The sequence below is a fragment of the Bombus impatiens genome, unplaced genomic scaffold, assembly GCF_000188095.3.
Source record: "Bombus impatiens unplaced genomic scaffold, BIMP_2.2 scf_0548, whole genome shotgun sequence".
NCBI lineage: Eukaryota > Metazoa > Arthropoda > Insecta > Hymenoptera > Apidae > Bombus > Bombus impatiens.
Window position 1 is genome coordinate 1,406,665 of NT_176967.1, and position 24,977 is coordinate 1,431,641.

Consider the following 24,977-nt stretch of genomic DNA (forward strand, 5'->3'; position numbering starts at 1 on the left):
GCCCCCAAAAAAAGATGAACATACAATGGAAAACACAACCTATATGAAAGATTATACAAAATAATTGTAATTATAGTACAAATTCGTCAAAATTTGTTGTGAATTTCTTTACACAAAATTAACAAGTATGTTTGGACGACAAATATTTTTGGAACTTATGGATAATCAACGCAATCAAAGACGTAATGAATTTATTCGACGACTTTCTGCAAATCAAGGACATGGGATATCATTTAATGAATTAGTAAATATACCATCTTTAAGGAACGACGGATTCTTGTTTGATTTAAATTTTATTCTTCTCGAAGATAATGACCATGGCCAGCCAAATAATTTATGTTTCCGAACGTTAGTACAAACAAGAAATTGAATTTCTTAAGTGAAATGAATTGTCAAGAGGAAACATAAAATAACTTGTTAATTATGCTTTAGTAATACTGAGAATATACCTAATCGATATTTATTGGAATATATCAGACAAATGAAAGAAAGATATCTAATTATGGAAAGAGAATTAACAAGAATGAAAACATTAATCCCTATAATAACACGAAATACCAATGCCGTACATCAATCGGTATTTTCATCATCTACCATTTTACTAATTTTTTGAATTTAATATTCTTTCGTTCATGTTTAATTTCATTCTTCTAAAGTCGCAAACAGATGTAAATTGGAAACATCGTTCCCTTAGAAAGTACGGACACTTTTTTGGAACTGTTCCAAGAAATCAGTACAAAAAGAATCAAGAACAAATTAACGTTTCATCACGAAGGAAACGTCACACTATGAAAAAAGATAAAGATTCAATTAATGAAACCTTTGATGATACAGATTGGAAGAAATACAGAAAATCTTCACAGGTATTCGTCTAAAAAATCAACAAGTTGAAACATGATTGTTTGCACTTGTATGTTCTTTCAGAATTTACAGAATGATATTTATCCTATAAAGGAGCCTGATAGCACCTCCTTTCAATCAAGGATACTAATTAACAATTCAACAGCAGTTTGTTCGATGCACAATATTGCTATGATACTTCCACAGGATTCAACTCAATTGATTGATTCGTCGAGATACAAAACGACAAATTCTAAAGTATGCGTATCAAGATATATAAAAATTTTAATAATTTGAAATACTATGTTACTAATATATCTCTTTATAGGCAAATAACGAGATTCATAAAGCTGTAGATAAATGTGATTCTGATCATTCGAAAATGATTTTTGGTAAATCGAGGAAACATTTCGGTCCCCCTGAAACACGAAAGGTATTAAGATCGTATAACAGGTTCTTTATCGAGCTAAAGTTAATTAAATGTTGCAAAATATATAATTTTATTTTATAAACGATTCGGAACTAATATAATTATCAACGATGTATAAAGGCGTCGATGGAAGTATGCCAAAGCTTCGACAAGAAACATGAGCCGGAAACGTCCTACTATACTGACTTCGATGTTAAACATGAAGATCATACGCAGACTAAACCTGCTGTATATACACCAGAATTTCGACCTATAATGGGATCAAAGTTTAACAGCGATATTTCCGATCAATCTGCATTTCATTGTCAGCAACAAAATACCAATTGCGAAGAAAAGTGTATGTTCAAAAGAACTAAATTTTTCGAAAATACGGATGTTCATCGAAAAGATAATTTTGATATTCGTGTTCAAACACCTCAAGGCAATCGCAGCTATTGGAACAATAATGCGAAGAAGTTATCCTATGAAGGAACACATTGTACAAGCGATTCATCCAGACAATTTACGCGTATGATCCAGAGACAGAAAAAAGAAATACATAAGAAAATACCAACTCCACGTAGCAACGTTCATACCGCTTACACTCCTATGGTGCAATCTCCTACGTGGAATCCTTTGTTAGATCCCAATAGTTTTACCATTCAATTGTTGAGGTATGGGATAAACATTAAAATAAGAAATGAAAGTTTTAGTTCCTTTTCATATTTTCGATTCTTTTTGACAGACTTGCGGTATTACTTTATGCTCCGGCATTGATGCCGGCATTAAATTCATTGATTGCCCGACAGAGTATCCAAACGACAATTCCAATACCTTGCTCCGAAGGTTCAAACGACTTGTTGACGCAAATTTTTACAATTTTGAGCAATCAGCAATGTGTCCCAAATTTATCGTATGTAGCAAATCCTCGAATCAACGAAAACTCTCGACAATTTCGAGAATCGAATTCACATAATTTATCGTCGCGATCAAATTCGCTTCCCGAGGTATAATAATTCTCTATCCTGTGTAAATAATCATAGCTATAAAACGCATTTAATCTAATTACAAAGTTTCAAACGTTTTTAGAATCCTTCGAAGCAACTTGCAGATGATGCTTGTAGCGTGAAAACTTTTGAAAACAACCAGTTTGGAAAAAATTCAGTTGCTGTAAATACTTCTTTAGAAATATGTAACTGTAATAATATGAAACAATCATCTTCGCGTTGCAGTAAAAATACTTCACACGATCAAATAGAAGAAAATGAAAGGTTGATGTATACATGGACAAACAAAAAGTCAAAATCGTCAGAAACAGTAGTATTAGAAAAATCAGTGCTACAATCCGAACAAAACAAGGAAGAAGTTTCGAAAAAGGAACAAGAGGATCCTGAATTCTCTGAAACTCTGTTAATGCAAGATGACATTACCATTTGGGATGATGAAAGTTGGGATGATCCAAAATCTAAGTTTACAAATATGTGGAAATGTTGATCAAATATAAAGTTCATCGTACTACAATAAAAATATCTTTAGATACTACTGAAATACTGAACAGGGGTTTAATAAATTCCAAGCAAAAAATAATCTCGTGTACAATACGTACCGACTTAAGAACGCTTGCGCGTGATTCGAACACGTGGCGAAGGAAGGTGCTTTTCTACGAACGCTTATTCAGAACTGCAGTCTTACGTGCTTTCGCTACCGAAGCGCGTCCTACGATACATTGTCTTCCTTTTCTCATTTCCACCTTAGTAGAAGATGTAAAAGTAAAATATCAAATAATTCGCATATATTGAAAACTAAACACCGGCTACAGAGTCTACGTTCACATACTTAAAATCAAATATTAAAAATTAATGAAAAATATAAAGTACTAACGGAAGATTGCCTAATACGTTTTTGTTTGGTTGCACATGTGTTTGATTCGGTGAACTTTTTTCCACAATTATTGTGAAATGTAAATTTATATTTCTACAAGATGGCAACGATACGCAAGAAGAATTGTAACTAAAATGGAGATAAAAAGAAAAATTAGGGAAATGGGTATAAAACTGATAGAAATCCACTGGGAAGTATAAGTTCTCAATCAGAGTTTAATACAATAATACAAATAAAATTCAAATTACGATGAGCAAGGAAGAAAACAGTGATGGGGCTCCTCAAGAAGGAGCTGGCGGTGGTGAAAGCTCGAGAAAGGAGACGGATATCTATGAAAATCGAAGGACCAAGAAAATAATACGATTAGTCACTGTGATGGCTTACATGTTCTCTGTAAGTTTCGTAGCCATTGTCCTAAGTGCGTATTATTTATTTCTTTGGGAACCACCTAATCCAAGGCTTATACGAAGACCAGTTCAATTATCTTCCGAACCCGAAGTACAATACTTACAAGGCGATAAAATAACTGTGCAAGATGACCCCAACAAACCCGCACAGCACTCTAATGCTACGAATGTTTTGTTCTTGGGTCGTATTGCTGACATAGAAAAACCTGTCAATAATTACGATCATGTAAAGGAGCATCGTGAAAAATTAAACGAATCTTTGTTTCTATTACCAAGTTCTTTAATTGAATCTTGGAAAAATAGAATCAATAATCCGAACTCTTTTGTTCAAGATTCCTCTCGAGAAGGTGGAACATCTAATTTTTTTAATTATACTTCATTCGAAGAAGAAAAGACGTTGAACTTAACAAGAAAATTAAATGGAAGAGGTACAAAAGATTCATCTAAAATTACGAATCGTATGTTCGGTAATAATGGTACATTCCAGATACTGGAGTCTTCGACTATTTTTGGAAATGAAACGAATAATGATCATTTTACAAATACCAGAAACTATTCTGAATCATCTCAGGATACTTTTCCATTAAATCACAATTTTACGAAAAATACAGTTACCAATCGAAACGAAGACAAAAATAATGTTCTATCAAGCTTTAAATCGAAAGCTGAAACGTTTAATAAAAAAAGTGTGGAAGTTAAAACGCCCCAGTATCCTGAAAGACATTTGCCCAATGAAAGATTTATAGATACTACAATGACAATTATGACGATAAATGATAAAGAAAATTTCGATATCCAAAACAGTAGAGAAGATCGTGCGTATAATATCAACAATCTAAAACAAGCAATTAATTTAAATAAACAAACAACTCTAGATTCTTCTCGTAATTTGGAACTTGAAAATCGTCTAGAATATCCTGAACAGTCCAACAAATTACCTGGCAAACCGGCAAACATTGCGTTGAACTTCAAAGGTAAATAAATTTTCTATAATTTGATTTTTTTCCACTTTACTCACCTAGTAAGTCACCTTTTTAAATGTGCGGCATTACACATATTTTGTCGTTCGTTTAAGCGATGAACGTGATCATCGTTTATTTTTTGTACAAATATATTTTTTACACGCGTACGTAGTTAGGTATATACAATTATATTTCAGTAACGGCAAAGCATAAAAATATTTCATATACATAACTCCAATGAAAAGTCATGATTAAAACCTTAGAAAGAAGATAGTCGGTGAATTGACCTACGATGATTATCTGTATTGTTCACGTAATGACCAGAACAGGGTCAGGTCGATCCATTATGGCTTCTTTAACGTTGCATCAGTACAAAAATCTTACTACTCCTATGAACGAACTTGTTTAATCTTTATTTTATTTCATCCTCTCAAGTAACATGTTGAAGTATAATATTTAAATGAAGGTATACGCGAATCAAACTAAAGAAAAGACATATCCACTCCTTTTTTTTTCCTTTTTCATTTCTTCTTAAATATGTGAAATATCCATTGAATAATGATTACCTATCGTACTGCTATCTTTATCCGAGATCGAAGAACAATGCTACTAAATGCTATTAAAATAAAGGCGCGCCTCTTATGTAAAACGAGAATGTCGTAAAAGTCACTTTACTCTCGAAATGAAAACCCTATCAGCTTTGACTAAAGTTTATGGGCTCTTGTATTAGCAGCTTCTATTCTTGACACTTGTAACTTACGAATTATATCCATTGGAATGATTACGTTTACGTAAATAGCATCCTGTATGGAACGACAATGTATCCTGTTTTGCGTGACCTGTACGTGCAAGTATTAACTTTGAAGCAATACATAAACTCAGTCTTACGTAAAATGATTATGTAACATTTTTAATCATTCCTTTGTCACTTCTACAGAAGCACTTCAATTCGAAACCGATGTAGTACTTATACTTATGCCTTAATGAACATTCTTTCAATTCGGTATATAACTTATTTTACATAATATGAATGAAACAGAGAGATTCTTATTGTTTCTGACGTTAAACACTATTACCTTTGAATTTTTCACTTAAAAAAAAGACTTGAAATAAATAAAATCAAAATGTTACTCTAATCATAAACAGAAACATATAATATGTTAAGCACGTATATTTATCGAAAAACGTACGAGATAATTTTGGGTGGATAAATTTTGGAAATACAATGAGACGGTGCCCATTATACGGTTTAAGGGCATTTTCCACGATGAATTCCGTAAAATCGAGCAGCCCTTAGAGTTTGCAGAACGAAGCACAATGAGTCAAGATTCTGAGACTTGCGCAGTGAAAACTCGTTGATACATATCATTGGACGAGTGTGTCTTACCAGCTGTATCTGTGAGAAACGTTGATCCAATAGTCAGGAGACAGAAATAGTTGTAGAATAATGAAAACGTCAATATAAACCCTCTACATATTACATTCTCGAAAATTTATCTCCCTGTTGACAAATTATCGTGAAGTTTAAGCACTTCCCTACCACTGTTCCCGATACTCGCAGTATTCTCTCGGGAACGCCCTATCAGTAAACCAAACTGTCTACTAAATTGGGAATTCGAAAATCAACAACAGTGGATTCGAATTCATATTGATAACGCGAGGATTACAGAAACATTGGTGGTAAATCGTAGAAAACATTCGACCAAACATATGTACGTAACCTGTCGAACGCAAAAGCATTCTGCGTAACAGTCTTCAACATAAGATATATTTAAGCTACAAAGCTTACAGTAATAAACTTATAAAGTTTACTGAGCGTTCATAAATATTAATGATCAAGCAAGTTATAAATACGTAACATTCGATGAAAACAATGTTTTCCTCGATATTTCCCTCAAAACCTTACATCGAATTACTATGATTACAATTACGATTTTTGTACGATGACTTAATATTATAGAAACTAAAATGTTATAATGTTATATTGAAATTTTATATCAAAACTGAAACATAAAACACATTTATGAACTTAATCGAAACCTTACAATCGAAAACTGAATAAAACGGATTTCTTTGAAACATCAGCACGTCGAGAATGCAGTTGCCGCGCAAAATGAGCGCTCAAAACGTAATGGCAAGCATTAGTCGTACATTGGGAAATCGCGAACATAAACCAGCAGGCAATGAAATTCGATTTGCAGGAGACGAAAGGAAAGACAAGCTCTACGAACCAAAACATAAACAAAAGTTGGTACGGGTATTGACGGTGGTTGCCTATGTTATATTTGTTAGCATGGCAGCTATCCTGCTATCGTTGTATTATACTTTCTTGTGGGATCCGAAAGACGTCCCTACCAAGACAAGTACAAAATCAGAATGTGGTAATACATAATTATCAAATTATATCGCCGATCGCTCTATTATGAACGATAAAAACAGATTTCAAATCCTTCAATCGCTGCGATGTTATCTATTCGTTTTAAAAACTTTAAAAATCGATCTCTTGTTCGAATTATGAACTAGCCAATTATCGTGTAAATATATCGTGTAATTATACTCTTGTCGTGATTTATCAATACGGAATTCGTTATCTTGAAATCGCTGATCGCTGTAAATGCTAATTTAGATGCGATAAAACTAAAATTACTTTTTCTTTTTTCAGATACGCAAACAGAAAAAATAACGACAAAATTAACGACCATGGCGAGTGAACGAAGTATATCAGAAATCATAACCACTCCACGACAGAAGGATTTATTGACTATCTTAACAGAGATTGCTGAATCATCGACTGCTCCCTCGCTAACAACACTCGAGGATTTACAAACTAGTCTAAGTACAGAAACCAAAGAAATATCTACCAAAATGCATTCTAACATTAATTAATATGTTAGAATATTAAAAGTAATTAAAAGAAGAATTAGATTTTACTGTCAAAACTTTTAGATTTGTTATAATGCTTATATAACAATTATTTCGTTAATAACGACAAAAACAACTTAATAATCTTTACATCCAAATAATTATTAAATGCTAAACGAATACTTTTTAGATCAAATTATGTTTCTTTGCTGAAATAATCGTAATATTGCGGAATTATACTATTGGTACGTAAAAATAATTCTCTGAACAAAATCGTTTGGATAATTGTAATTAAGATTGTATTTATTTCAATGCATTTAAAAATCGTATAGTAATATAATAAAGAAATTAAACAAAACGGTGAAGATAAAAATGTTTCCTGCTAATAATAATACGAACTACAAACGTTAATGATACATTTTTACATATTTAATGATATTAACAATCACAATATCGATAACATCCGATACCCATGCTATTATATAAAGGAATTTGACGTACTTTTTATTTCCTATTCACCAGTCATAAGCATGTGGATGGATTTTTCTGATCCAAACATTTTATTTGCCCTTTCAGCTCCTACAATTGCAGAAAGCTGCATAATATCATATTTACAATATAAAATAGTAATTGTCATATTACTTCCAGAACCTGAACGTGGATTTTGATTAGCTTCCTGCATTAAGTTACACATTTCTACGTAAAACTGAGGGAAGATTGGTGGTGCGTAAAATATAATATGCCTTATACCTTTTACTCTTATTCTACGGAAAAAATGAAATCTTTCTGAATATAGGAGAAAATGTGCATCACTATGGAAGAACATGTCTCTTGCTCTTGCCACTTTTGCATCTTTAGAATATTCACAAATTTGTACAAAACTATATTCTTCTTTTTTAAAATAATTCCGTAATTTCACAAAATCAAAGTAAGATGGTATAAAAATCAATGTATGATTCATTATTCTATCTTTATACTGAGGAAGTATCATTGTTGTAAAGAACTCCATTCTATATTCCAAGGCTTGAGAATGACTTGAAGTGTCAAATCTGTGAAACACTTGTGGAATTTGTACAGCTACTTGACAAATAGATCCAGGAGAAATAGGATTTATTATTTTTACTTTCCCTGCATAATTGTAACATTTCTTATTAAATATTCCATAAATTTCAGGCACATGAATACTTGAAAATATTAACGTCTGTCTATAGTATTTAGTCCATCCATTCACACACCAACTTCTTACTCTAGAAAAATCTGTTCCATGAGAATCTTTTGGTTGTAAATGCAAGTGATTTAATATATGTATCATATGATCCCAGTTTTGCATTAAAAACAATTCTGCTTGATCAAGAATCAATAATTCTACTGATGCTAAGAAATCATAATCTCTATCTGCTTCACCTTCTGCACCTATTAATATTCTTAAACCTAGTAGAGATGAAATTATTATGTCGGAGGAGTAAAACTCTGAATATAATTTTAAAGTCTTTTTTGTAATAGCAATTCCTATTTTAAAAGTATCATCTGTATTTCCTTGAAATGTCAGTTCATAATCTTCAGGTTTTGGATTTTTTTTTGACATTGCTAATTCATTGCCACTAAAATCTTCCATAAATCTTGTCTTATTCATTACAGAACCACCTTTATCTTCTCCAATTAAAATAGATATCAATAATTCAACAATTTTTAGACATGAATGCCTAAAAGGAACAATTATTAAAATTTTTGGTCTCACTAAACCTTGATCTCTATATTCATCTGGGATTTCTGTCATGTTTGTACATTTTGATTTTGTTATCTTTGCATTATGGTGCAATATCTTCGTTCGTGTTTTCAACACATGATTAATTATATGTAAGCAATACACAAATCTTATTTGATCCGCATTAGAAAAAGTCCTTTCAGGATAGTATAAATCTTGATAATTATTTATTATTGAAAATAGCTCCCTTTGTAAAGGAGTCATAGGTGATGGAGTTGTATTCGCATTATCCTTTGTATTTGAATAATTTGCTTGGGTAAGATTGCCATGAATTTGAGACTTGACATATAATTTATCCCAATTTATATTATCAATTAATTGAGGAACAGTGCCACACTTAGCAAACTGTTTATATTCTAAAACAGAAATGTTAGATTCTTTCATTGTGTCTTTAGCATCATCTAAAAATTTTGGTATTTGACATGTAAGATTGCCTAAAACAGGCCATATTATTTTTTGTGTTTCTACAGTTTGTGGGACATTAGAAACTGCTTCATAAAGTTTATCGCTTAGGTCATCATGAAGATGAATTGAGAATGGATCCTTCAAATAACCAGCATCTTCTTGAGTAGTTTCAGGATCTTCTTCGTCAGCGTCTTTCATTTTTATTTCGTCGCTATCACTTGGTAAATCTGCCTCCTCATCCATATTGTTAGATTCTATTGTTAGCTTGTCTTTAATTTCATTACTCTCCTCAACGTCATCCTTATCACTAAAATCATCACTTTCTGAATTAGATTCAATAGCAGTAATTTGTAAACTAGTTGTGTTTACAAAAGAGGATAATAAGTTTTGCAATGGATTCTCTTGTTCATCGCCAGAATTGTCACTTTCTATGTCTCGTTGTTGTAACTTTTCTTCTTCCAACATTTGCCTACGTTTCTCGATTTCCTTATTTTTAATGTCACGATCTTTGACATACGAAGCCTCTTTTAGGTTAAATTTACTCTTTTTGGGTTTCGGCCGATCATCGGACCGGTGAAATTTCCTTTTTCCACCGCGATTTGATCTTTTACCACGTGCCATTATAATCAAATGTTATGTACATTAATTAACAATCCATAATAATAAAAAAAAATGTTATGAAATAAAATTCATCCACGTGTCTTTGTCGATGATTTTTGAATGTACGAATATGTATTTATGTTTCGAGTTATATGTGTATTCATAATTACGTAAATTATATAACTAAATCAAAACATGATATATATTAAAAAGAAAACAAGTACATAAGATTTTAATTTATAATAAAATATATTAGTATTATAATTTTTAATTATACACGATCACGATTTTATATCATTTATTCGTTTAGAGAAACACTTATTACAATATTGTAAGTATATACTATAGGAGAAATATCAATATTCAAAATAAAACAATATTTTGTCATTCTTATGTGTATCTAATGTGTATGTATGTGTTTCCCAATATTATTGTATATTATATTATTATAATTAGCTATAAATATTTTACAAATTACATAGATAAGTAATTCTACATATAATAATTATTATATGTAGTACATAATTATAACCGTTGTTTTTAAGCAAAATATTATCAAATAATACTTGTATATGCATAAAATAATATACGTACCAGAATTTGAATTTATTTAGAATTACCATTCGGAAAATCGGAAGAAATTTGAAGCAAATTCTCTGGATCTAGATCACGTGACTAATAATTTTAATAGATGAAATTATCATGCCTAATTGAATTTTGTAATCTTTATTTTTCTTATTTACAATTATACGAATCAGGAATCTAAAAAGTCGTCACATGTCAAATTGTGAAAAATTAATAATATATAAGATTTTTGAATTCATAATATGATAATATATTTAAATGAATATTAGCTTATCATATTAGAGAAATACTCATAGCATCTTTTTATTACTGGTTATCTGGGTCATGATTAATATCTATAGTACAAAGTAGTCCATGATAATTGAATATGTGTTCTTGATAAGCTAAACCGGTAAAGAAACAGAGGAAGTGGGAAAAAGTGGGCAAAATTAATTAACCCTTCGCTCGGTTGTTTACAAAATATCCGGTCCCTGACAGGCTGTCAGAACCAACGAATTCAGGCAATGCTGCGCGCGCAGTAATAACACGGCGCTAACAGTGCCGTGCATTCTGTAATTTTATTTAATTTCTTCATTGCAACGTTGAATTACAAAGATTTAAAAATATCCAGAATAATTATACATATTTTGATAGACCGTACAAGACATCCAATTGTATTAGGTATTACGTCATATTATTATTTTATAAATTATTCTGTATGATTCTATTGTTTTAATATCATTAAAAATATATTGAAAATATCACACACAAACACACAACATTATTAATATTTTCAATAGAATATGCGTAAATGTATTTTTTCTTTTCTTATCTGAAATCTGTATTTTAAGTACTTGAATGTTTACGACAATAAATATTTGAAATTTCTTTATTAAGCTGCTTATTTAATATATACGAATTCATTTTTACGTTACACATTGCTTATCACATGGAGGTAAAGGGAGTATCAGGGGTATGGTGGGGACGGAATTGTCCTATACGAGGTTGAGAGTATGAGCTGCGGATCATAAATGCACGACGGGCAGTTTCGATATAGAACTTGGGGCGCCCTTAGCGAAGGTTACATGCAGAACCGGTAAGCTCTGATATTTGGAAGATTTTTAATATAAGGAGCTGCATAGTTGGTGTTTGACAGTTTTTACAAGCTGTCGAAGAAGAAATTATCGACAAACGTATAGAAAGGTAGAAACCAACACAGGTTTTTTCGTGTCTGATGAGCTCCTCCGTCGCACCGCTGGTGGTAAGATGGCTGTGCAGTTGGATGGAGGAGGGAAGGAGGACTTGAAAACACAGTTTGTCACGCGGGAAGGAACTTATAAACTAATGACTTTGTCGGAGTATTCAAGGCCAAATAGGGTCGGTTACACGAATGGTCAAGGAAGTGCATCCGTTAGGGTGTCTTTCGTAACTTTACCGGATCCAGCAGATCCTACGGGTACACAAGGACTTGGTGACCGAATGTGTTTCAATTTTGGCAAGGAGCTTTATGTTTATGTCTATCGAGGAGTTAAAAAGGTAATCTAAACTTCCCCCATAGTTATTATATTTGTTATTATATTTAGATCTAATTGAGCGTGGATTCGTTGAAACCTAACCTCGAAAACGCGTATCAAGCCTCCATCTTTGCACTATCACCACACCTAACATAGAGAATCCTTTTACTTTGTATATTACTGCATGTAAACTTATATTTATCAAACTTATCTCTAATTAGACGATTATTTTAACAACAGATACATCAGTCACTTTATTTAGAATAATAACTTGTTTATTTAACTTCATTTAAATTATAACATATATGTTATCTATCTTTCTCTTCCTTCCTTCAGGTCTTACTAGCTAAACTTTTAACTTTTTATTAATACATACCATATATGCTAATTGATAAAATATTAGTATATTTAACAATTTTATAGTCCATGTTTATAAATCTGATGCAAATATTTGATATACGCAGATACAAGAAATTAATATTTTTAAAATATTAATTTTGATAAAATTTTATATCTTTCAAATAAATGTAACTGAGAAATATTAATGATCTTATATAGACAAATAAAATAAATAAAATTTATTAATCACAATATATCTTTACAATATTTTAATTTTAACATGTTATTAAAATTTACAATGAGTCAATGTTATATGAAAACATTTTAGGCTGTGGACTTAAATAAACCAGTGGACAAGAAGTTATATAAGGGAACTAATCCAACATGCCATAATTTTAATCAAACAACAGCAACTGCAGATAGCGCTCCGCTATTAGTTGGTTTTTCTACAGGTCAAATTCAACTGATAGATCCAATACAGAAGGAACTCAGCAAATTATATAATGAAGATGTAAGTAATTTGTTATGTTAAAAAATAGAAATTCATATAGATGTATGAATATACTTTAATATACATACTGAACTAAATTTTTTGAAGATGTAAGAAGATTGTAAAATATTTCTGGTACAATCCTAAAATTCTGGGAATACATTTATTGTGTATAGGTACAAATAGATTGTATAATATTTTATTATTAAAAAGTTTGTACAAAGGTTGTTACCACTTCATCCAATCTATGTGACATGAATGTCTTATCTTGTTATAACATGATAAACAAAGATGTTAGTTAGTATGATAGTTTAATGATTCATAATACTCTATGCTGTAGTAACATATATTTAATACTATTCATATGTAATATTTAATTTTGTAAGTCTTATTTAGATTTTATGATGGAACTAAATAAATTTAATCAATAATTATGTAACTTTTTCGTTAACTTATTAGATAGCTGCAACAGCCCATTTTTTAAGATTATACTTATTATTTGTTCAATAAATAAAAAGATATATATCTTTTAATGTTTCAGAGATTGATTGACAAAAGTAAAGTAACATGTATAAAATGGGTTCCTGGATCAAACAATCTCTTCTTGGTATCGCACAGTTCTGGGCAATTATATTTATATAATGAAGAACTTCTATGTGGAACCACAGCCCCTAACTATCAATCTTTTAAATCAGGGGATGGTTATGCTATATATACTTGTAAAACAAAATCTACAAGAAACCCATTATATAGATGGGTAATAGGTGCAGAAGGATGTTGTATAAATGAATTTGCCTTTAGCCCATGTGGCTCAAACTTAGCAGTTGTTTCCCAAGATGGATTTTTGCGAGTATTTCAATATAATACAATGGAGTTAGTGGGTTCAGCTAGAAGTTATTTTGGTGGATTTCTATGTGTATGTTGGTCTCCAGATGGAAGATATGTTGTTGTGGGCGGTGAAGATGATCTTGTGACAATTTGGAGCTTTCATGAAAAAAGAGTGGTGGCTCGAGGTCAAGGTCATCATAGCTGGGTAAGCGTAGTAGCTTTTGATCCTTATACTACATCTTATGAAGATCATGACCCAGACTTCAGTGGTTCAGATGATGAAACATTACCACATAATAATCATAATCATTATCATGAGAAGGCCAACCGTTTGTCTACAACATCGCAAGGAATTCATTCAAACAGAAACTCTTGTGGTTCAGAATTAAGAGTGTCAGGTGGTACATGCTACAGGTTAGGTAGTGTGTCACAAGATACACAGTTGTGTTTGTGGGATATTACAGAAGATGTGTTGAGACAACCAATGTGTGCAAAACAAAGGCCATCTACAGCAGGTTCTAGTACTCTTCCTACATCAACAGTCAACAGTGGGAATGGTTCAACAACGAATCATCATTTGAACAATTCTAAACATAATAATTTGAATAATGTTAATTACAAAGAAAACGCGAGTGGTAATAATGAAAGTAGTAATAATAGCATGAGTACAAATACAGCAGTGTCAACTGTAAATTCCTTGACACAAAGGTTAGCAGGCCTTGGTTTTGGTGATCGTAAGGGTGATAATCATAAAAGGAACTTTAGCCTCACTATGAGAGGTAGTGGTGCATCTAATAGCACAATAATACAGAACAGTAGTGGTGATAAAGCTACTACTAACTTAAATACAAATAGTAATTTGAACAGTGTCAGTGGAAGTTTAGTAGGTGCAAATAAAAAGGTTAGTTCTGTGATGGATGATCCTATGAGGTTGATAGGGACTGCCTGGTGCCCTAGGTTTGATGAGTGCCCAGTGCTAGAACCACTAGTGTGCAAGAAGTTGGCACACGAGAGATTGACTGAATTAGTGTTTAGGGAAGATTGCTTCGTAACAGCATGTCAAGATGGATATGTCTATACATGGGCAAGACCTGGTCACATGGTAGGTCCTCTCACCATCAGCAGCACTCTGCACAGGCCACATCATCATAGCAATCCTTACACCAACATTAATTCCCTGCGATCTAACGATCTATGATGTAACCCATCTTCAATTTTTGTTGCAATTTTGTGAAGTAGGATTTTTTAGTAATGAATTCTGATTTGTATATAGAGATAAAACTTAAAATCATTACTGTTATTGAACACAATAATACCTTGAACAATTTTTCTATTGTCATTGTTGAATTATATTAGGCAAAACATGTTCTTTTGGACGCATAACTTTATTAAATGTGAAAAATACGAAAGGGTGATTTTGTTATTTTTTATCTTTAGTATTGTAATAAACATTGTTCTTGTGGCATCATATATACACATGCAAAATTTTTATTTCAGAATGAATGTATTTCTTGTCTTATATTTACGAATTAAATACTAGTTTACATTTTATCCAAAGCAGTATACATTATATTAAAAGGTGCCATTGGAATACATTAAAGATTTAGCAATATTTTTTAGCCTGTATTGTATATCAATTACAGAAATACATGGATGGATGATACTATGAATGGAAAAATTTAATATATCAATCTATATTCTATTTTAACAAAATTTCAGGTCTTTCTTATTGCATGATATATGAAATATAAGATTTCACATTCAATCTTTATATTTTTCAATATTTTCAATTATGAAAAATATGAATTTCTAAGGAAATTTTTCAAAATTTATTCTGTAAAATTTTGATATTAATTGAATAGCAGAAATTAAGGAAATCATAAATATAAATAATATAAGGTTCATTCATAGTGTAAACCAGCATTTATATTTGTGCCTAATGATCATCTGGTCAAAATATATTCAATATAAATATTAGAAGAATATATTAGTATGATTATAAATAGAATATATTTATATTTGATTTCCATCATTGAGAGTAATATTGTTTGCGCCCCCATAAGATTTTGTAACAGGGCAGGCCCCTTAAACCCTTCTTTCTTTCCTGTAAAGTGTTATGAGCTTAGCTTAGCAAATGATAGAAAAACAATGAATTATTTAGTTAAACTATTGTCCTGGATTATAATGATGTGACATTTAATCCTTTGTTGAAAACAATGAATTGCCTCGTTGTACAATAAAGCAAAACTTTGAATGAAATATTGCTGCTTGCTTCCTGCTTGAGTTTTATACAAAATGCAATGCAGAAGCTCCAGAGTAAAAATTGAATCAGATATACATATATAAATATATATGTTTATAATTTATTTTAATTCCTTTAGTTGTAATTTATTCTGAAATATGAGAATTTAAAATGTCAGATTCAGTTTCCTGGTGTTATGCATAAAGCATTTCTATCATCAAAATACCCTATGCTCCTTTATGTTATAGTGGTTTAACCAGTTAAAATTTTTGTGATAATTTTCATATAGTATGCATTGCTTCTTTTATAGTGACAGTCTTATAGTTTTATCGGAAGATGCTTGTGCTTGTTTCTTAAGCCGTTGGGACATTAATTTTTTACTTTGATTGGAAAGATTAATGTTCTGTACCATGCTTTGGCTGATGCAAGAGAATCATGGATGAGTCTTCCCAGAGTTTATCGCATGGTACGTATAATAATTTGTTTCCAACTTGTTTATTGCTTGATCAAACAAAGTAGTATACTATGTTTTTTATATGCTCGTGTAGTAGTATGTACCTTGCTAAGGCATTTTTAAATTGTCATTGATCATACTTCTATGCTATTATTGCACTGTTCTTTAATGCACTTATAGAAATTATATCTGTGTTCCAAATGCTTCCAACATTTGCAGAATTTTTGTAAAAACAACCAAAAGTATTTTTGATAATAAATTTTTATGCATTTTTCAATTACAGGCAGGAATAGGACAGGTTGGAAATGCTCTCCACGTGATCAGTCCCACGGAAGGTGGAGGCACCATAGTATAGCCAGAACCAGATATTAACACATCTTCAAAGCACGAAGAAAAATACGTCCCACTAATGCATACGTTGCAATCTTCAAAAATGCAGTTTCAACCATATATCCACTATTGCCACTTGTATTATGTATGGCCAAGTGAAAATTATTCCAGTATTCTTTGAAAAATGGGTGATTCCAAGAGCATCTAACAATTGATTGCTAAAAAATACATTTTTATTTGGTAAGTTATTTCTAGTGAATACCAATTGCCCTTCCTTCTTAATTTTTTCTTTTTTTAAACATGAGAAGATATTAAAATTTCATAATGTTATACAAATTTTATAAAAGAACCCAGCGAAAGTAATAAATAAATTGTGTGTACATGTATATATGTATACATATGTATGTTTGATCTTACATACTGTACTAAATCATTCCAATAAGATCCGCTTAGGAAAATAAATTTTAATTGAATGGTGTTAATACTAAATGCTTATGTATATTGTCAAAGAATTTTATATTACCAACATTTACTTGTAATTATTTAGAAACATGATTTTAAATAGTTAGCTTCTTGTGGCTTAGATTAACAAGCAGTGCAACTATTGTAATCAGTCAGAGCAATATGTACATATAAAGTATTTTAATTTGCGTATTGTTACTAGGGATTAATTGTTTTTATCTTGAGTAATATTATGTACGAAAAGATCGAATTAGATAATATGTAAAACAGGATTTATGTTATTTCATTTTTTAAATTTAATTATACCAAATATTATTTTTTTATATCGTTAACTTTAAGATATATTTACTGAAAAGATATGTTATAATGTTCCTTCTTTATGTTTCACTTCTTGTTAATGCAGTTCAGGAATATAGTCGGGTTATCGATAACTAAATTGCCTTAATAAGATTGTAAGCTAAATAAAGAAAATTTTTATTTGTTCTATAATGTGGTTACACGAATATGTTTCTAAGAAACTTGTTCGCTTTATTGAAAATCTATAATGAGTGCATCGTCGATGTACGATCAGTTGAAAACGAAGTGTAAAAGATGACTTTATATCTGAGAGCTACAAAGCATTGGTCGTAAATAATTAATTAAAAATCCGACTAGAAAAGTAACCTGTACATTGTTAGAATAGTTGTTTTAAATTTCTATTTGATTATAACTCTGCATGGAGTCTTTGAAACAACTTGTTGTGAGTAAGTATTGTATTTCTTAATTCTATTTACAAAGATTTTATGTGTTATTACAACATAACAATGAATCATTTTTACAACGAATAAATAAATAGTTTTATATAGTTCTCAGATACGAAAGTCTATCACAGTAAACAAATAATTATAAATGTATGAACAAATAGTTATTGAATATTCTAATGATAAACAGTATTTCATATTGCATATTCCACACGGCGATACTATTTATTACTTTATAAAAATAAATAATTACAGAAATATATATATATACATATATATACACACGTTAAAGTATTAACGTCAAAATGTAAAAACGATTTGTATTGTTGTAATTTTTAAACAGTTTGGAAACGATGACACATTTTTCACCTATCATGGGCATTTCTTTCAAAATGTTATTAATTTAGCGATGAGATGCAGACGAAGTACAGAATCGTAATTGTATAAAACGTATTTATTCATTATCATACAAAGTTAATAAGTAAACTATATGATTTAGATAATTGTGTGTGAACCAGTGTTTCTTGGACAATAATATCTGTCATGGCATGCATTCAAATAGTCATAAATATTTTATGATTGTTAAACATATTATAGACTTAATTTATACTTCAGTCATTGAGAATCACTGGTCTTGGCGATAGTATACCTTTTCTGAAATCTTTTTTGTAAAATTATTAAAAGTATTTCCAAGGATATTTTCATGCATATTCATATTTTATGTTATAAGTAAATGAATTATTCTCGATATAAATGCGTATTGTGTATATATTAATAAATTCTGTTTTTACGCAGATAAAAATAATGGACAGACAGAGGTAATTCTGTTTTGAAAGGTATGTTTTAATATCATGTGCAAAAGAAAACAATAACAACTATATTTTTATGTTAAATTAATAAACATAAAAGTATTATTGCAATAATAACAGCATCGCAGCTTTCGTGATAATTGTCGGTATTCCAGGCAAGAATCGACAAGTTTTTGTTGTATTACTTGAAATTTGAAAGTTACATAACGCTTGATACCGTCTACTTTTTGATAAACAATAAATATGTATGTAACATTGCTCTTTTTCATTTAAGCTCTTCGAGGTGTACTGTGATACATGCGTATGCTGACATTGACTAATTACCTAATTGTAAGTAACGAAAGTAAGAATTATGCTAATATCGTGTGTTAAGGCGAATGATTAATTTTCAAACTGTTGATCAAACATTTCTTCATATCGGTATGCGTTATTAAGCCGAAAACTAACGAAGGCTGGCCTGTTAAATATTAAACTATATTTGATTTACCGAATCGGAGATTTATAATGTTCCTACATTGTAAACTAAATAACGAGTCCATAATAAATAATATGTTTTATTTGATTAGTACTGACCAGAAATCGCAGTATCAAATTTATTAGTTAACTTATAAAATTATTTTATTCGATGACCATAAATATATTTCTTGAATTGCTCTATTTTAAAGTTTTATTTTTCAAGTATTAGTTACTATTATTCAAAGATATTTTTCGTTTCGTAAAGCGAATAAGATTCCTTTATATCGAAGAAATCTGTAGTTGCAATTTGCATAATATTACTATTAATACAATAATTGATACAACGATACAAAGGAATATTTTATTGCGAACTGGTTAACTAGTCTGGCTGATTACATCCGTACAGATGCACATAAAAATGTCCGATCTTTTCCTATTTATTGACTTTTCTATGAAACATTTTTCAACGCAGTTTTACGATTAAATTTTACGATTAAATCGTATTCAATTTTTAATTCTTTTCGCATTTTACTTCATTTATTTATAAAAGTGTACATTCTTTGTAATTGTAAATGAAACAAATTTAATTGTTATTATCGTCGTGTACTTTTCTTTCTAACATATTTACCCGATACATATTATGAATATTATTATTTCCAAAACCGTTGTTAGTTAAGTTTTTGTTTAAGTTTTGTTTGATTCGTAAAAAGTTTACAGACAATACATTTTTTTTATGACGCTATCTGCTTAGCCGACTACGATTATGTTCGATTTGTCCTTTTCTGTTTTCATTTCTTTTTTTAACATTTGTGTAACGTGTTTTTACTAGTGCAACAAAATTTTATTTTGTGACAGATTTTACAATATGACAAATTTTATACGTAATATATTCCGAAAATTTTCTGTAAATATAATAAATAGAAGAAATGAAAAAATTACAAATACTTCGAGTAGATAACGACGTGGTGCAAAAAATGGACTTACAAATAGGTAATAACATCATTGGCCGAAATGTTGAAACTGGAGTAAGTATGTTAATTATGCAAAGGAAAAATATAATAAAATAATCTTGAATTATTTTTGAATTGTCGATTATCTATTTTAAAATTGTAGATGTATTATGTACTTATATCTTATATATATGTACACATTCTTATGTATGCGTGATGAGTATGTTCCATTGCGGGAAAGCTTTTTTTCATATATTCCTTCCACATTTAAAAACGTTTGCACCCTTTCAATCTAAAACTACTGTGAATTGTGAAAATTTAGTGTGCATAATTTGTATTTCAGTGTGATGATGATCGAATTATAAAATATGCCGCAATAATAAATTTAACATCTGACAATGAAATGACAATAACACCGGTAAGAAGGAATTCGTGATTATTTATAATGCTGTAGATATATCAAATGCACCATTTATTAGTGTCCTATAGGAATTATTTTCTAGTATCAGGTTGCACCATGTTATATGAAGTCTGTCGAATCGTCGCGATGGCAACTTCTTAAATTGGGAGTTACAGTACCGGTAAAACCTGGAGATGTTTGTACTCTGGTACCGGATAAATGTTGGTTTAAAATTATATCAGTACCTGATAAAATGGAAAATAATGAGGACTATACGTTAAAACGAAAAGTATTAAATTAATGTCTTAAATGATAGTGAAATTAATTTTCTGACATTTCTTAATAATTCCATTATAGGTTAATGAAGATGTAGATTCTAATACTGTACGTGATAAAAGACTCTGTTCAGGAGAAGGAGATAATTCACGTTCTTCATGCAATGCATTGCATAAAATACTAAATAACGATCATGATGAAAATAAAATAAATGTTGAAGAAAGTGTTATAAACGAAGATAATTTAATGTATAATAACAATGAAAGTAAAACACAAGATGCAAATTCTACATTAATATGTGATCATCACAATATAGATCAGTCATCTGCTATTGAGAGATCTGCTTATAAAGTTCAAAATATGAATAAAGAGAATAGTGAATCTTATGTACATGAAAAGACTTTAAGCCTTAAAGAAAATTCAGATTTACCTTCTATAAGCGAAGACAATGAAAAAGTGATGGTAAAAGTTATACAATCCCCTGTTTCAAAAAATGTACACAGATCAAAAATATCTGCTAATGCAACAGGAAATGTTTTCAGAAGAGACAAATGCAAATATGGAGAGGAGTGTTATAGGTAATTTTATATGTTCTTTTTTTCTTATTATAAAGTATTTCATGAAAAAATCCTTTGGCAGGAAAAATTCACAGCATAGAGATAAATTTTGCCATCCTGAAGATTCTGATTATGATATACCTGATAATAGAGAAGAATGTCCCTATGGCACTCGATGCTATCGTAAAAACCCTCAGCATAAAATGAAGTTCAAACATATTGGTACAAATATTGCAAATAATAAGCGTAAGAAGCAGAATTCTAAACGAACACAGATACAAAAATCTTTGGATACTATAAGTGGAATGGAGGATTCATCCGTAGAGGAGTCTGCTGAGGAATCTATTGATGAGTCTGAGTATGAGCCTTCTAGCAATGATGAAAGTTCAGATGATGATGAAATGTACTCTGATAAAAATTGAAAGTGAGCTGGGAAATGATATAGCTGACTAAGACATAGATATAAAGTCTTTATATCTATACAAAATTTTCCGTTAATATAAGAAAAATGAGAATATGGAAATAATATATTTTACAAATATTTTTACAATGTTAAAGTTGATAACTAAGTAACATGATACCAACATTATCTCATTTATATTTATAAACGTATAAAAACAATATTGAATAAACTACTTAAAAGTAATTATGGAATATTTGTGATTATTTTCAAAGTTGATGTTTTTTTTCTTTTTTTTTCTTTTTTTCTTTTTTTTAAGTTTTTTAATAGGCATGATAACTTTCATCACTGTCTGCATATTCTTCATTAACTAGATCCACAAGTATGTGTTTTGGTATTTCTGAACCTCTTATTTTAACCGTATAGCAAACATTTTCTATTTTATGGAGGTTTTGTTCAAGTGTGCAAAGCTTTCTATTCACTAACCTATTTGAAGCATTTGTACAACCAAGAAAACATGTATACATATCTCTAACAAAATTGCATGTTTGGTAACAACTAGCTCTGTCTCCTGTTGCCAAGTTATTGATGCACAGACGCATTAGTTCTCCAGTCAGATCTGCAATGCCCAAGATATATTCATATGGACTGACTAAAACCTGTATGGTTTTAACATTATTAATCTCAGAAATTTTATAAGTAAGTGTTTTTTCTATTTCTAACCAACTTTTCATATTATCACATTTTAGATACTGATAAAATGTAACAGCTTCTATATATTCTTCCAAACCATTACGATAAGCTTTAAGATAGAGGTATGGATCTTGACCTTCTAATTCATGTGCAATAGATTTAAAAAGGGATCTCGCAACTTTTTGCAATCTCATATCAGCTTCACGTAGCACACTTTCCTGTTTGCCTTTTTTATCTATGGTGTGCAAAAGAAAAATTATTCTTTTACTTTCTATAGTAATATCTCTGCCAAATTTTACAATCCTTTCAAAACGATCATGTTTGTTATCTAATTCAGTCGCATATGCTCGAAACTGTTGTAAAATTTCACTGCTTTGATCTGTAATATCCACGATCTCTTTTCTCTTATCATCGATGTTAATCTTCTTAGTACAGCAATGTCCATGATTTTCTCCACCTTCTTCGTCTAATCATAAAATAAGAAAATTAAAATTTTAATATTCTTTGTTAAAATTGCCGGTATGTTTGGTTTAATGAAGTACATTCTGATTTAAAATCGCATCACACGGATTTAGTAAATATTAGGTCATCCCATAAGTTCGTGCTGTTTTCAACTTTGACACCATTCCCATTTTTTTTAAACACCTATGAATCGTTGTCTTAGGTATTTTCAAAACATTTGACATCTCTTGAACTGTCAAACTTCATGATTTTTCAACAAGATCGCGAATTTTGTCTTCGTCTGTCTGAGGAGGACGCCCGGAGCGTTCCTCGTCTTCTAAACAGAAATTCCCAGCTCTAAAACGTTGGAACCACTTCCTACAGGTGCGAGATGAAAGCGCATTTTCTCCGTAAACAGCACATATGTTTTTCGTGGCAATTGTTACAGAACTTCCTTTCCGAAATTCATATAACATGAGATGTCGAAAATGGATACGCATTTCATTCATGATTTTTTACTGTTAGAAGTCACTGTGTTCACTATATTACGATCTTAAACCCACGAAAATCTGCTCTAGTTTATAAATCGACACATGAAATGTATACACAAAAGTCGGTACGACCTTATGGGATGACCTAATATTATAAACAAAAGTGATTTATAAGAAACTGATAACATGAATGATACAAAGTAGTTTTTAAAATATTTTATAATTTCATTAATATACCTTTGATTTGTGACATAATTTTAAATATTGATTTTTACTGATACTGTCCTTTATTTATATATGTAATAACAATAGCATTAAGTACAAGATAGATCTGACATTCAGTGCTTTTTCGTGTTCCACGTTTTGGGAGTCACCTAACCTTAGTCAATGAGTCACCTACCCAGAGATGTTCAACTGTCCCGCAATATTCAATGAGTGCAATTAATGTATTTTTCATGATTTTTTACTGTTAGAAGTCACATGAGATGTCGAAAATGGATACGCATTTCATTCATGATTTTTTACTGTTAGAAGTCACTGTGTTCACTATATTACGATCTTAAACCCACGAAAATCTGCTCTAGTTTATAAATCGACACATGAAATGTATACACAAAAGTCGGTACGACCTTATGGGATGACCTAATATTATAAACAAAAGTGATTTATAAGAAACTGATAACATGAATGATACAAAGTAGTTTTTAAAATATTTTATAATTTCATTAATATACCTTTGATTTGTGACATAATTTTAAATATTGATTTTTACTGATACTGTCCTTTATTTATATATGTAATAACAATAGCATTAAGTACAAGATAGATCTGACATTCAGTGCTTTTTCGTGTTCCACGTTTTGGGAGTCACCTAACCTTAGTCAATGAGTCACCTACCCAGAGATGTTCAACTGTCCCGCAATATTCAATGAGTGCAATTAATGTATTTGTTGCCTAAGGAAAAAAAGAAGAATTTTGGGAAAATATATAATAAAAGATTATATATGTATATATGTATGTACAAAATGTGTACAGATTGCAATATGCAATAGGCTTTGGGCTGGCAGGTTGCACACTTCTTAGGTTAATATCATTTTTCAAATAGCAGTATTGGGAAATGTTAATATTTCTATCGCTTTTTATATAGTAATATTTTAGAACATTAATATTTGGAAAACGTGATTCCAATTACGTCATAAATTAATACTATTTATCGATAAGATATATCTATGTATACTACTACAAAATCTTGTACTTTACTATAATATAATACATAATTTATTAGAAAGAATTGAATAACTTGCGTAAGAAGGTAAAATCCTTTCATGAATTATAAATTTCTGTATTAAAATAAATGTCGAGAAAATGCAGTATTAGGGTACTAATAGAACATAATACGTACCTGAGTAA

At 30.4% G+C, this 24,977-nt stretch overlaps 6 protein-coding genes across 14 annotated transcripts; 4 read left to right on the plus strand and 2 right to left on the minus strand.

The window, feature by feature from the left end:
- The first annotated feature begins 6 nt into the window (after positions 1-6).
- Positions 7-3,277, plus strand: LOC100745666. The gene is made up of 7 exons (XM_033321990.1): positions 7-577; positions 657-863; positions 925-1,098; positions 1,169-1,273; positions 1,391-1,923; positions 1,995-2,256; positions 2,339-3,277. The coding sequence occupies exons 1-7, from the start codon at positions 482-484 to the stop codon at positions 2,741-2,743; spliced, it is 1,782 nt and encodes a 593-aa protein (XP_033177881.1). The 5' UTR covers positions 7-481; the 3' UTR covers positions 2,744-3,277.
- LOC105681071 lies at positions 2,946-7,479 on the plus strand. The gene is made up of 2 exons (XM_012388408.3): positions 2,946-4,511; positions 7,162-7,479. Exons 1-2 carry the CDS (start codon positions 3,380-3,382, stop codon positions 7,383-7,385), a joined length of 1,356 nt encoding a protein of 451 aa, XP_012243831.1. The 5' UTR covers positions 2,946-3,379; the 3' UTR covers positions 7,386-7,479.
- Positions 7,480-7,768: 289 nt separating this feature from the next.
- Positions 7,769-10,326, minus strand: LOC100745988 (digestive organ expansion factor homolog). The gene has a single exon (XM_003491305.4). It carries the CDS (start codon positions 10,150-10,152, stop codon positions 7,873-7,875), a length of 2,280 nt encoding a protein of 759 aa, XP_003491353.1. The 5' UTR covers positions 10,153-10,326; the 3' UTR covers positions 7,769-7,872.
- A 1,338-nt stretch (positions 10,327-11,664) lies between these two features.
- On the plus strand, positions 11,665-19,560 carry LOC100746507 (WD repeat-containing protein 20). Of its 6 annotated transcripts, none has more exons than XM_024369240.2 (6): positions 11,665-11,791; positions 11,852-12,231; positions 12,877-13,059; positions 13,580-14,968; positions 16,503-16,574; positions 16,846-19,482. In XM_024369240.2, the coding sequence occupies exons 2-6, from the start codon at positions 11,962-11,964 to the stop codon at positions 16,915-16,917; spliced, it is 1,986 nt and encodes a 661-aa protein (XP_024225008.1). In that variant the 5' UTR covers positions 11,665-11,791; positions 11,852-11,961; the 3' UTR covers positions 16,918-19,482. The 6 variants fall into 6 exon arrangements, 4 of the variants coding, with proteins under 4 accessions (XP_024225008.1, XP_033177870.1, XP_003491357.1 ...); XR_002947137.2 differs by having other exon boundaries at positions 11,704-12,231; positions 16,846-17,132; positions 18,890-19,560; XR_002947136.2 differs by having other exon boundaries at positions 11,704-12,231; positions 16,846-18,093; positions 18,890-19,482.
- A 397-nt stretch (positions 19,561-19,957) lies between these two features.
- Positions 19,958-22,083, plus strand: LOC100745789 (aprataxin and PNK-like factor). 4 transcript variants are annotated; one of them, XM_012388495.3, is made up of 5 exons: positions 19,958-20,384; positions 20,653-20,727; positions 20,819-20,998; positions 21,067-21,563; positions 21,625-22,083. In XM_012388495.3, exons 1-5 carry the CDS (start codon positions 20,286-20,288, stop codon positions 21,962-21,964), a joined length of 1,191 nt encoding a protein of 396 aa, XP_012243918.1. In that variant the 5' UTR covers positions 19,958-20,285; the 3' UTR covers positions 21,965-22,083. The 4 variants fall into 4 exon arrangements, with proteins under 4 accessions (XP_012243918.1, XP_003491433.1, XP_012243919.1 ...); XM_003491385.4 differs by having other exon boundaries at positions 19,959-20,384; positions 20,813-20,998; XM_012388496.3 differs by lacking the exon at positions 20,819-20,998 and having other exon boundaries at positions 19,961-20,384.
- A 29-nt stretch (positions 22,084-22,112) lies between these two features.
- On the minus strand, positions 22,113-24,446 carry LOC100745906 (translin-associated protein X). The gene is made up of 2 exons (XM_012388497.3): positions 24,302-24,446; positions 22,113-23,095 (listed from the first exon to the last, which is right to left on the minus strand). The coding sequence occupies exons 1-2, from the start codon at positions 24,315-24,317 to the stop codon at positions 22,266-22,268; spliced, it is 846 nt and encodes a 281-aa protein (XP_012243920.1). The 5' UTR covers positions 24,318-24,446; the 3' UTR covers positions 22,113-22,265.
- Between the last annotated feature and the right edge of the window lie 531 nt (positions 24,447-24,977).

Excerpts from the sequence above, each read along its gene's own strand:
- LOC100745666 (XM_033321990.1), top strand. The coding sequence starts at position 482 with ATGAAAGAAAGATATCTAATTATGGAAAGAGAATTAACAAGAATGAAA. Across the intron at positions 864-924 it reads AATACAGAAAATCTTCACAG|AATTTACAGAATGATATTTA; the intron begins GTATTCGTCTAA and ends ATGTTCTTTCAG. Across the intron at positions 1,274-1,390 it reads GTCCCCCTGAAACACGAAAG|GCGTCGATGGAAGTATGCCA; the intron begins GTATTAAGATCG and ends CGATGTATAAAG.
- LOC100745789 (XM_003491385.4), top strand. The coding sequence starts at position 20,286 with ATGAAAAAATTACAAATACTTCGAGTAGATAACGACGTGGTGCAAAAA. Across the intron at positions 20,385-20,652 it reads GCCGAAATGTTGAAACTGGA|TGTGATGATGATCGAATTAT; the intron begins GTAAGTATGTTA and ends TTTGTATTTCAG. Across the intron at positions 21,564-21,624 it reads TATGGAGAGGAGTGTTATAG|GAAAAATTCACAGCATAGAG; the intron begins GTAATTTTATAT and ends ATCCTTTGGCAG.
- LOC100745988 (XM_003491305.4), bottom strand. The coding sequence starts at position 10,152 with ATGGCACGTGGTAAAAGATCAAATCGCGGTGGAAAAAGGAAATTTCAC.
- LOC105681071 (XM_012388408.3), top strand. The coding sequence starts at position 3,380 with ATGAGCAAGGAAGAAAACAGTGATGGGGCTCCTCAAGAAGGAGCTGGC. Across the intron at positions 4,512-7,161 it reads CATTGCGTTGAACTTCAAAG|ATACGCAAACAGAAAAAATA; the intron begins GTAAATAAATTT and ends TTCTTTTTTCAG.
- LOC100746507 (XM_024369240.2), top strand. The coding sequence starts at position 11,962 with ATGGCTGTGCAGTTGGATGGAGGAGGGAAGGAGGACTTGAAAACACAG. Across the intron at positions 13,060-13,579 it reads GCAAATTATATAATGAAGAT|AGATTGATTGACAAAAGTAA; the intron begins GTAAGTAATTTG and ends TTAATGTTTCAG. Across the intron at positions 16,575-16,845 it reads TTCCCAGAGTTTATCGCATG|GCAGGAATAGGACAGGTTGG; the intron begins GTACGTATAATA and ends TTTCAATTACAG.